This window comes from Phragmites australis, chromosome 6 (assembly GCF_958298935.1).
Source record: "Phragmites australis chromosome 6, lpPhrAust1.1, whole genome shotgun sequence".
Classification (NCBI taxonomy): domain Eukaryota; kingdom Viridiplantae; phylum Streptophyta; class Magnoliopsida; order Poales; family Poaceae; genus Phragmites; species Phragmites australis.
Window position 1 is genome coordinate 22,414,876 of NC_084926.1, and position 12,839 is coordinate 22,427,714.

Genomic DNA, 12,839 nt, shown 5'->3' on the forward strand with positions numbered 1-12,839 from the left:
AGTATTTTACAAATATTTAGATTGGTCACATGAAAAAAAGTCATATATTAGGTTTGTCATATAAAAATATTATAGCTTCTATCTGTTGTAGAAAATTGATAGGTAATAATTCTTAAGATGTGAATCTTCTATATGTAGTGTATATGAGGTTGCAGAAGACGTTTGTTTTTGCTTTGCGCAATAGGAATGTAATATTTGTATATTCTAATTCTTTACAGGGGACAGACGTTTCTCTCCTTGGAAAGGATCAGTCGTGGACTCAGTTGTGGGTGTATTTCTTACTCAGAATGTTTCGGATCATCTTTCGAGGTAAAAATTTAAACTTCAGCCTAATTGAAGTAAGAATACTGTGTGCAATTAGTGTATTCATATATTAACTTCAGCCTTTTCCTATTTTCAGTTCTGCTTTCATGGCAGTTGCTGCCAAATTTCCCGCGAAGTCAGAAGTCCCTGAGATACCTGTGGCTGAGATGTCTTACACACCTCCTAAACAGAAGGATAGTTGTTCTGGACTGTTTGGTGATTCTATCAAGTTGCAGGGGAAGTTATTCATTGAAGAGATAAGTGACATAAGATCATTAGTTACTACAGAAGATAATGAAGAAAGTAATAGTAACGAATTGATTGGAAGCTCTTCTGGATATGGAGCAAACCATGCAGCAGGAGGATGCCCTGTTTCTTATAGGAAGTCACTGACTGGATCCCATGAAAATGGGCCACCAGGATCTGTTTTCGCAACAGTCGGCTTTTCAAGTGTAGAAGCTGAAGATGGATCATTGGAGGATGTTATTTCTTCACAAAATTCTGCTGTTTCTTCCCAAAATTCCCCAGATTACCTCTTTCACAGAACCGACCCAATAGTTTCTAGTTCATTGCAAACTTTCACAGAAGAGGACTATATCATGAGAAATATGTCCAATGGGATTGGCAGCTCAACTGAGTATACAGAGCTACCAATTCAAGATCCAAAAGGCATGCCCGATGGAAATGCCAGATCGTCAGAATATCATGGGTTAAATCTTCTTCCAGTCTCAGGTGTGAACAAGGGTGTGTTGCTCGATCTGAACAGATCATATCAGCCATTACATACTTCTATCTCCTATGTTCAGAATGGCGAGTCTGATTTCACAGGTGCGTCATGTTTCAGCCATATGGACAAATCATTCTGCACAGGCCCTGATAGAGTGAATCTTTCCAGTGTTACACAATCCGAGTCTAGTCTTTATCAGCTTCTACCTGCTTCTGCCATGGGCAATAAAAATAAAACAAGAATAACTGATTCGTCAAGCCAATTTTTGTACAGTATAAATGGGTCACTAAGTCAGGAGAGGAGCACTTTCCCTTCTGAGCCTTCACAACAAGGTGACTTTTCACCTGTAGTTAAACAAAACTTCCAACCATTAATTAGTTCAGAGAAAGTGCCATTTTCCAAGGATCACTCTTTTTGTGAAAACCATTTTCCAAGGAACAAAACTGAAGCTCCTTTTGTGGTACAGCGTGGCTATTCAAATCTTCAAGAGGTATACACTACCACAACAGAGCAAATGGGAGGTGAACAATTTCAATCAGGATGCAGCCAACAGGACAATGATGTCAGAGTCCAGACAACAGCATACGAAAAAAATTGTACTTCAAACTTGTGTGAAAACCAGAACTCTCATTCAGAGGTCTTGCAAGGAGTTGCTTCAAACTCCATACAGAAGTTCAGTGATACTCAAGAGGGCCCATTGGAAGTTCCTAAAGATGGATCAAAAGCTAAGAAGGTACGGGGTCGGCCTAAAAAGAAAGCTTATGACTGGGATAGTTTACGAAAAGAAATGCATTCCAATGGTGGGGATAAACAAAGATGTCATAATGCAAGGGATACTGTTGATTGGGAGGCAGTAAGGCAAGCAGAAGTGCGGGAATTATCCGAAACTATCAGAGAGAGAGGAATGAATAACATGCTAGCAGAACGGATAAAAGTAAGTCTGGTAGACGAAGATATTCACACAAAAATGATGTCCGAAAAATTCTAGTCGTTCAAGCATACTCATATTTCAACTTCCATACTTATTTGTGCTATGATATCAACTTGAAGCATTATAATATTTTGACCATCTTCTGTGCAGGAATTCCTGAACCGATTGGTGACAGACCATGGAAGCATTGATCTTGAATGGCTAAGAGATGTTCAACCGGACAAAGCAAAGTAAGTCTAATGGAATACATTGTGAGCAAATTATCAGAACTACCGAATTGCTAATCTTACAAGCCACTTTATAGCAGTGATTATGAATTTATGAGGCAACTGCTTTTTTCATTTTGAACAAACCTGAAGAGTTGAAGTGTCTAACAAGTAATATTTCTTAAAACAATAAAAAAGAACATTTATTCAGTACCTTTTGTGTAAACTTCCCTGCATTTTTCATCCATGCAATTTCTATCTGGTCATGTCACTGATGGTAAAGTATGAACTTGAACATGGACAGTGAAAAGTTCATGCCCATCATCCTTTATACTCATAGCAATAGTTAAATACTTCTTTTTAACAAGGTAGTAGTGCCATTTTTTAACCTGTCAAACATATTTCTTTTAATTCTTCCAGGGACTACCTTCTGAGCATTAGAGGGCTTGGACTCAAAAGTGTTGAGTGTGTTCGGCTCTTAACGCTGCATCATATGGCCTTTCCAGTATGTTCTTTGTTCCTTAACCTCCTAGAGATTTTTCAAGTATAACCTTATTCTGAAGCTGTATGTTGATTCCCTAGGTGGACACAAATGTTGGTCGGATATGCGTGAGGCTTGGATGGGTGCCACTTCAACCCCTGCCAGAGTCTCTTCAGTTGCACCTATTGGAAATGTATGTATCTTTATTCCCTGCAATTGGCTTTTATGAATATATGATCAGCCAGAGTACATATAACATATAAGTCTGATCTTCTACCGCCGAAGGTATCCCATGCTGGAACACATACAGAAATATCTTTGGCCTCGACTATGCAAGCTTGATCAACGGACATTGTAAGATTAATTCAATCAATACTTCATAATGCAATGATACGCGGCTCTCATGCGTATTCAAGAAAAAAAATATAAACATAATTAACTGGTCACATTTAATGACACCTTTTAATATGCAGGTATGAGCTCCACTACCAAATGATTACTTTTGGAAAGGTGACAAACACGAAACAACAAATCTAATGATCCAACATGAACATGATTTACTGTGAACTGACTTAATGTTTTGCTTTATTCCACTTTAGGTTTTCTGCACAAAAAGTAAGCCTAATTGCAATTCATGTCCAATGAGAGCTGAATGTAAGCACTTTGCTAGTGCATTTGCAAGGTAATTTCTGGAACCGCAAAATCCTTGTCACTTCAGCTGTAGAACATGCTGAGTTATGTTGTTTTAGACCTTACATGATATATGTATGGGACACTGTTCATTATTTGTTGCAATACATTGGTATGCGTAGTTATCACATGATACCAGATAATATAAAACAACATTTTTGCTATGAATTTATGCATAATACCATATAATCTAAAACAACATTTTAGCTATGAATCTATGCATAGTTATCACATGAATAGCAGATGAGCAATCTTGAAGAGTGTGCATACCAGATAATCTTTTAGCTATCAAGAAAGTTTATTGCATTGTTGCAGACAAAAAAAAAAAAAAAAAAAAAATTCTCGAACCGGCAGGAGAACTGTTTGTAGATGAAATTTAATTCACTTTGATTTGAGCTTTGATAAAAGAGAATGGACTTTATTTCAGTGAAAAGTTATTTGCTCTGTTTTATTCATTCTCTTTTTGCAGTGTGCTAATATTCATAGTCATCTTATCATTGATCTAGAATATGAATATGGTTTGAGCAATCTTGATATATAACCAGAATGTCTTGTAGCCATCAAACAGTAACTGTGATGTTGCAACTGAGCCTCAGGTCGCCCCAATTTGAGCCTTGATCAATATTAATGGACTTCAATGAAAGCCTTCATAGTTGTTGGCTTGTTGCATTTTCTGTGCTTTGAAATTACCATTTCCACTACTTGGAGCAGTCAAGGAAGTGTTTTTTATGTAATTTCAAAATTTTGTGGGTCACAAATTTAATTTCACTGAGAGACAATTGACAACATTCTATATTAATGCAGTGCTAGGCTTGCTCTTCCTGCACCTGAAGAAAAGAGTTTGGCTACATCAGAAGATCCAAAAGTTGGAGAGCTTTGTCACCAAACATACATAGACTCGAAGATTGTGGGCCAACTTGAGTGGAATACAAACTATCCTAAGCATGTTGTTTCTGGTAACCATCAGCCAATTGTTGAGGAACCGCCAAGCCCAGAACCTGAACCAGAAAGTGCAGAGACAAAAGAGGGTGCAATAGAGGATTTCTTTTGTGAGGATCCTGATGAAATTCCTACTATCAATCTTAATATCGAGGAGTTCACACAAAACTTGAAGAGCTATATGCAAGCAAACAATATTGAGATTGAAGATGCTGACATGTCGAAGGCATTGGTTGCCATTACTCCTGAAGCTGCTTCCATTCCAACTCCGAAGCTCAAGAATGTTAGTCGCCTGAGGACAGAACACCAAGTGTATGACATTGACCTTGATAAAATCTATGCTATTTATTATAACTGAAGTCCCTTCATTACTTGTACTATCTGTATCACTGATCAGGTTCACACTTGTATCTACTTTTATATACAGTACCTGTTGGTCGTCTTTTTTACTTGTTTAGTTTCATCTGTTTGCAGTTATGAACTGCCGGACTCGCACCCACTTCTGGAAGGAGTAAGTTCCCAGCAGATATCAACTAAACACTGCTTCTCTATTGAATATTTATCACACATTTAGGTTTGTTTGTATCTGTGCAGTTCGACCAGAGAGAACCAGATGATCCCTGCCCATATCTTCTTTCTATATGGACCCCAGGCAAGATCATTTGCTTGAACCTTTGTTCTTGTACATGCTTCTAATGTTTAAAAACCGAACAGGAGAAACTGCACAATCAACTGATGTACCCAAGACATTCTGCAACTCGGAGGAAACTGGCAAACTATGTGGAAGTTCAACATGCTTTAGTTGCAACAGTATACGAGAAATGCAGGCTCAGAAAGTCAGAGGAACACTTCTGGCAAGTTTCCTTGGAGTCCCACTAATATTTAGGTATTTAATTATATATTTATAAACCAAAAGTGTTCATTGTTTGGTCAAATCCAAGCAGATACCATGCCGGACAGCTATGAGAGGAAGCTTCCCACTTAATGGGACATATTTTCAAGTTAATGAGGTGAACATAAATTTCCATAAGTAACAATTTCTTACTATTGCAGTAGAAGCACTGATTCTTGGTCCATCGGATTTATCAGTGGTACAAATGTTGTGATGCAGGTATTTGCTGACCACTACTCAAGCCAAAATCCAATTGATGTTCCACGAAGTTGGATATGGAACCTCCCAAGACGAACTGTTTACTTTGGAACCTCAATTCCTACAATATTTAGAGGTATTGCTCCTACAGATGATAAACTTTGCATACTTGTTTTCATTTTTCCCCAAAGTTTGTTCCTTAATGCCGGTTATCAAATTCTGTAAAATTGCACCATAGAGTATGAGCAAGAACTTCAAAATGGAGAACAAAATACAGCAAGAACCTAGGTTCATGTTCATGGTTAAACCATCCATTGACCACAATCTCTGACAGAATACAGAAGTCAGCAAGCCTAATATCCTAGTTACGGAATCAGGCGAGAAATTATTCGCAGCAGGATGGCAATGTTTTATGGTTTATGTGGTGATCTTTGTTGGGCAAGTTTTGTTTTTTTGTTTTCACCAAGCAGTAACTATGTATTACATGTTTTTGCCAACAGGTCTGACAACTGAAGAGATACAACAATGCTTTTGGAGAGGTACCCATTTTATCTCCTTACTTTTATGATGTATGGCTGCAACGAAGAAATCTAGTATTTATTCCTACACATATACCAATTACTTACAAGAATCCTGGTATCAGAACTACTTTATACGAGAATGGCATTAGCACTGTTGAAAGTTGGGCATCATAGCACCACTAGGGTTAAGTCATCAAGTCAAGTCAAGTCACTGCTGATCCAACTGTTTTACTTCGTCGACTAGTCTCGGCAAGTTGTTAATAGGCAGAAGGCATATTTGGCTGTCTTAATGCAGTGATGCACATAAGATTACACTCTTGCATCCAGTTGACCATCCCCAAGGCCCCACCTAAAGACTTGGAACAACAATCATCATTGTTTTATCAGTTTATGGATAAACAAAACAAAAGCTTCTGGCTGCAGCCTCTCTCTCGTTGGGAACCTCCCCTTCACGTCTTCCACCTAGGTGCATCTCACTTCTGATCTGCTTGGCTGCAGCACCTGTCCCAATCTACTTTGCCGGAGATTTGGATTTGGCCAGAGCAGTGCCTGCACCTCCTTGATCTTGGGAAGTCTTTCACTATTTCTATCCCCCAGATCCTTTTTGTGACAGTGGGTCTTTACACGGCAAGTCACTCTGCCAGTTGTGGCTAGTCAATGATTAGTCACCACCAGTCGATTTATAGTCAATAAGGCGCCCGATTTGGCAATAGTTGCTAGCCTGGGCTGACTAGACAACTAATTTATGTTCAGTTGACAACTAGGGGATGACTTAACAACAAAATATACTACCAGTATACCCTGTTTTAATGAGGTTTGCTTATTCGAGAGGTCAACAGTAGTGCTTGTAATGTGCTGTTTGGGTAACAAGATCATGCTATGTTTTTTGGATGGAGCTATCCCATCTACTAAGAAAGTGGCCTCAATATGATTGGAAGTGTAGATCCTCAAGGATCCCTGTCGTGGGTCATGGCCCAATCCATAGCTCATTAGGACCGGCCGGCCCAAAAGCCTGCTCGTGTGAGTAAGCACAACTAAGCATTTTCTATCCAGAACATGACAACCAGACTACGGCTACAAGGAAGGTTATGAAAAACTAGTAAACCCTAACAATGGGATATCATGTTTGACGAGCATGCAATTTGTAAAACAAAATTTTATAAAAATAGGCGCAAAATATTCAAGGACACTTGCATTCTCCGTGAGTTGCTCAAAATCTCAGAAGCCTTAATCCTGGATGTTCTCGATTTGACGGGTCGCGACACGTCGGGGAAGACTGGAGCGGCTCGACGATGGTGGGCTTCAACGATGGATGCTCGGTGCGGTGGCCGGAAGTCGACGACGAAGGGTCATGGACGACGAGATGCGATCTATGAACACGGGTGCGCACTTGGACGACGTCGGGGAAGCTTGGAGTGGCTCGGCGACGGTGAGGTGACTGGGCGAAGCTTCGACGGCGGCACGAGAGCTCACGGGTGAGGGGAAAATCGAGGGAACTTGGGGATTTGGGTGCGGTGTGATGCAGGAGGCTTGGCCAAGGATGGGATATGGATTTTATAGAGGAAGGAGGCGTGATTGAGCTGGTCGGCGGGGAAAAATGACAGCGGTGAGGAATTTGGCTCTGTTTCCTTTTCTCTTGCGCTATTTCATCGCGATTTGATCCCGGTGTGATGGCCTTCTTCATTGCAGTGACCGATACTAGATGAATCATGGCCTCCATCCTTTACTCGCGAGCGTATTCAATGGGATTGAATTGGCAGCTGGCGTGGGAGAAAAGGAAGGGAAGGATTCAGTGGAGAGAGGAAGGAGATGACCATCGGGACCCATAAGACAAAGAGAGAACAAAAAGGGATCAGAGGGAGGGAGAAACGGGTGTGACAAACCTACCCCCTTAGGATGAAACAACTCCTCGGGATTCAAAATGATCTTCAAACAGTTGGGGAAATTCTGTCTTCAGGTCTTCTTCTCTTTCCCAGTAGCTTCATCTTCAGAATGGTGACTCTATTACACTTTGCACATACAACTCACTTTCCTTCTGGTAACCCTCTCGGCTATTTCGAGAATCTTGATTGCATGTTCTGAGTATGTGAGATCTTCTGGGACATCCAATTCCTCCATAGGCAACTGTTCTTTAGGGACTTGCAAGCATCTCTTCAATTGAGATATATGAATGACATCATGGACATCGAAAAGTTGAGGTGGTAATTCTAGTTGATATGTCACTTCTCTTCTGTTCAACACCTTGAACGGTCCAATATATCTGGGTGCTAGCTTTCCCTTGACTTTGAACCTTCGAAGTTCTCTGATAGGTGAGACTTTGAGATACACGAGGTCTCCAATTTCAAAAGTTAGTTCTCTACGTTTGTTGTCGGCATAGCTCTTCTGCCTTGACTGTGCAATTCTTAGATTATCTCGGATCATTTGGACTTGCTTTTTTGCATTCTGCAATACTTCTGGTTCAAACATTTGATAATCTCCGGTTTCATTCCAATATAACGGAGTTCTGCACTTTCTGCCGTACATGGCTTCAAATGGAGATATCTTGAGATTGGTTTGATAACTGTTGTTATAAGAGAATTTTGCATATCGAAGACTCTTATCCTAACCGCGTCCGTATTTCAGAGCACATGCCCTCAGCATATCTTCTAAGATCTGATTTGTTCTTTCTGTCTGGCCATCGGTTTGAGGATGGTATTCTTTCTGTCTGTCCATCGGTTTGAGGATGGTATTCTTTCTGTCTGGCCATCGGTTTGAGGATGGTATGCTGAGTTGAAGTTTAACTTTGTATCCATGGACTTATGAAGTTTCTGCCAGAATCGCGAAGTGAACTAAGTGCCTCGATCTGACGTAATCTTCTTGGGTACGCCATGAAGACAAACGATCTGTGACATATACAATTCTACTAGTCGTGCACTTATATACGTGGTTTTGACTGGGATGAAGTGAGCAACCTTTGTCAAACGATCTATTACCACCCATATTAAATCATAGCTAGACTGGGTGCGAGGTAATCCAACGATGAAGTCCATACTAATCTCTTCCCATTTCCATTCGGGAACCTTCACGGTTGAAGTAATCCAGCAGGTTTCTGATGTTCTGCCTTTACTATCTGACAGGTGTAACACAAAGTTACATATTTTGCTACATCACTCTTCATGCCATACCACCAATAGCGTGCTTTTAAATCTTGGTACATCTTGGTATTGCCTGGATGGATGGAGTAGACTGACTCGTGGGTCTCCTTCAGAAGTACATCCTTAAGTTCTTTTTTATCCGGCATGCAAATGCGCTTTCCAAACCATATGATACCTTGATCATCTTTGGAAAATCTAGGGGCTTTCCCTTCCTTTATATTCTGCTTGATCTCTTTGATTTTCCCATCTTCCAGTTGTCCTTTACGGATATCTTCGTTTAAGGTAGGCTCGATTTCCATGACTACATGTCCTTTATCTATGGCAAATCCCAAATTGAGTCGCTGGAATTCCTCGTAGAGAGCTGGTTGAGATTCTTGTACAGAGCTGGTTGAGATTCTTGTACCATGATAGTGTTGCAATATACGTTCCAACTCAAAGTATTTGTGACTACGTTGGCTTTACCAGGATGGTAGTGGATGCCTACATCTTAGTCTTTGATCAATTCTAGCCATCCGTGTTGCCTTAGATTTAGGTTTGACTGAGTGAAGATGTAATTTCAAGCTCTTGTGATCTGTATAGATTTCACACCAATTGCCGACAAGATAATGCCTCCAAATCTTCAAAACATGAACGACTGTGGCTAGCTCTAAATCATGAGTCGGATAGTTCTTCTCATGATTCCTCAATTGCGTTGATGTGTAAGCCACGATTTTTCCTTCTTGCATAAAAACGCATCCAAGACCTTATCGAGAAGCATCACAATAGATATCAAAGTTCTTACGAATATCGGGTAAAATGAGCATAGGGGCTGTAGTCAATCTGTTCTTCAACTCTTCAAAATTGGCTTGACAAGCTTCAGACCATTGAAACTTCTTGTCCTTCTGTAACAACCTCGTGAGTGGCTTGGCTATCTTGGAAAAATCTTTATGAATTGATGATAATACCCAGCTAATCCAAGAAAACTTTGGATCTCTGAGACAGACTGAGGTGGCTTTCAATTCAAAACATCTCTAACTTTTCTTGGATCTACAACTACTCCACCAGCTGAGATAACATGGCCAAGGAAAGAGACTTGTTTCAACCTAAACTCACATTTGTTAAACTTGTCATATAACTGGTTATCTTAAGCTTCTAAAAGAGGTTATCTTAAGCTTCTAAAAGAACGAGCCTTAAGTGTCATTCATGTTCCTGTTGAGAAGATAAGGATATCATTGACGAAAACTACCACAAGCTTATCCAAATACTCTATAAACACTTGTTCATGAGGTACATGAAGTATGTCGGGGCATTAGTTAACCCAAAGGACATAACCGTAAACTCATAAAGACCATATTAGGTACTGAAAGCTGTCTTGGGTTATATTCGACTCTCGTATCTTCATTTGGTGATAACTTGAACGAAGATCAATTTTGGAGAAGATACATGCTCCTTTTAACTGATCAAACAGATCTTTAATCCTAGGTAGCAGGTACTTGTTCTTTATGATCACCTCATTGAGAGCTCTATAATCCATGCACATTCTTTAGCTACTATCTTTCTTCTCGACGAAAAGAACCAGAGCTCCCCAGGCGACGAACTCGAGCGCACAAAACCCTTATCCTTTAACTCTTGGATTTGTTTCTTAAGTTCCGTTAGTTTATTTGCAGGCATTCTATAGGCCGTTTAGATATCAGGGTTGTTTCCAGTACAAGCTCAATGATAAACTCAACATCTCGGTCTGGTTGTATACCTAGCAAATCATCAGGAAAGACATCCGGATACTCACACACCACATTGATTGCTTTCATAGGAACACCATTCAAATTATTGAGTGCACATTCTCCAACTGATGAGATGGTTGCTACGAATTCGATACTGGTACCTTCTCCATTGGTCAAATAAACTACTCTTCAAGCACAGTCTATCATCCCATTAAACTTCGCTAATCAATCCATTCCGAAAATAACATCTATGCCATTGGATTCCATAACTATAAGGTTGGTTGGAAAGTCTACCCCTCTTATTTTCAGACATACCTTGGGGCATATATACTTTTCCCTCATTTCTCTTCTGGAGAGCTAATAAGCATTGGTTGCTTCATAGATGTAATGGGCAGATTATACTTCGCAACATTTTGCGTAGTAATGAAAGAATGCGATGCTCCGGAATCAAATAATACTGAGGCTGGGCTTGAGTTGACAAGAAACATACCAAGCAAAATATCCTGAGCGTTCTGGGCTTCTTCAACGGTGACGTGGTTGACTTTTCCGCGCACGTAGTTCTGTTGTGCATGGTTGCCTTGGACTGAAGCTTGATATCCATTACATCCTTGGTTCTGAACTTGACATTGCTTGAAAACATTATTGTTGTATTGCCCTTGAGTGGCAACTCGACGTTTCTTTAGACACTTGTTGATAAAGTGCCTTTCTTCACTACAGTTGAAACATGCCTTTCTGGTGATGGGAGCTTGGTTGCCAATCTTTTGTTGAGGTGCTGGTGGTGGTGCCTGACGAGGGGCTTAGTAATTCGAACGCGGGGCTTGCATTTGAGGCCTAATCTGATTCTGTTGGCGGAAGATGGGTCCTTGCTGAGGCGGGTTGTAACGGGGATGAGAGTGACTACTTGAACCCTGGTTTGGAGAAGACATCTTCCTCTTGTGCTCTATCTGGCGGTGTTTGTGTTCCATCACCAATGCTTTGTTCACTATAGCCTGGAAGCTAGCGAAGTCCTGAGAAAGCAATGCATACTGAATCCCATCATTCAGTCACTCTAGGAAGTGCTCCTGTTTCTTGTCATCTTTATTCACATCTTCTGGGGCATACTTTGACAGCTGAGTGAATTTGGCCACATATTCACTCATAAACATTGACCTCTGCTTTAGCTCATGAAATTCCTTCTTCTTGATTTTCATAGCTCCAGCAAGTATATGATGAGTACGGAAGCTATTTCTAAACTCTGCCTAAGTAATGGCTTGCGGATCTTCATGTGCATTGGTATAAACATCCCACCAATCTGCTGCTGGTCCAGAGAGTTGATGTGAGAAGAACAAGACATTTTCTCTGTCATTGCATTAAGCTATCCGAAGCTTCTTTTATGTAGCTTTTAACCAATCATCTGTATCCATTGGTTCCACGGTCTAAGAGAACACAGGTGGCTTATTCCTCATAAATTCCCCCAACCTGTTCTACGGTGGAGGAGCTTGCATCTTTGCGGGGGCCTGCTGCATATTTGCCATAGTTTGAGCCATGCCCTGCAGAATCTGTGTGCATCATCAACAATTGCTCCACGTTGACCTGTGGAGGTGGGTTCAGCAACTGCTGGTTGGTGTTGTTGTTTTTATTGCTGTTGTTGGCATTGGCATTACCAGCGTTCCTCCTGGCTAGGTGTTCACCATATGATAGAGATCAAAAAGAGAGGTTGAAAGCAAGAGTGACAAAGCTAAAGAACGATTTAAGATAGAATTGGAAGGGAAAGATTCAACTGAATTAAACTCAAAGTATGATAAAGGGGATACAACTGTGGATAAGGTGCCAAAGACGACCCATAGCTCGCATCGAGCACACACAACTAAGCAAACTTAACACTCAAATAGTTCATCACTTATTACAACAAGCCAAACGATTCTAAACGATTTATTAAAACTATCTCATGGTGGTATCCTAAGCACAAGACCCAGTGACTGGTCCATCAACTGATTGGTCGGCATCCCCTGAAGACTTCGAGCTACAGGGGTCACTGCGACGCAGTCTCTTGCGAGAGGGCGAGTGAACAGACTGGTCCTCAGAGTCTGAAGAGCTAGACATCCCATTAAGGCTCTTCTGCAACTCCCTGATCAGTG

At 40.6% G+C, this 12,839-nt stretch overlaps 1 protein-coding gene across 5 annotated transcripts in view; it reads left to right on the forward strand.

Annotated features, from left to right (window-relative positions):
• Window positions 1-12,839, forward strand: part of LOC133922127 (protein ROS1A-like) — a 31,030-nt gene that overhangs the window by 10,179 nt on the left and 8,012 nt on the right. For all 5 annotated transcript variants that reach the window (XM_062367318.1, XM_062367315.1, XM_062367319.1 and 2 more), the window contains 15 exons: window positions 219-309; window positions 401-1,964; window positions 2,112-2,191; window positions 2,588-2,672; window positions 2,750-2,841; window positions 2,934-3,002; window positions 3,122-3,158; window positions 3,248-3,330; window positions 4,143-4,589; window positions 4,752-4,788; window positions 4,872-4,929; window positions 4,992-5,131; window positions 5,222-5,287; window positions 5,389-5,503; window positions 5,868-5,906. In XM_062367318.1, the coding sequence (XP_062223302.1) occupies window positions 219-309; window positions 401-1,964; window positions 2,112-2,191; window positions 2,588-2,672; window positions 2,750-2,841; window positions 2,934-3,002; window positions 3,122-3,158; window positions 3,248-3,330; window positions 4,143-4,589; window positions 4,752-4,788; window positions 4,872-4,929; window positions 4,992-5,131; window positions 5,222-5,287; window positions 5,389-5,503; window positions 5,868-5,906 (3,003 nt within the window). The remainder of the gene's footprint in view (window positions 1-218; window positions 310-400; window positions 1,965-2,111; window positions 2,192-2,587; window positions 2,673-2,749; window positions 2,842-2,933; window positions 3,003-3,121; window positions 3,159-3,247; window positions 3,331-4,142; window positions 4,590-4,751; window positions 4,789-4,871; window positions 4,930-4,991; window positions 5,132-5,221; window positions 5,288-5,388; window positions 5,504-5,867; window positions 5,907-12,839) is intronic.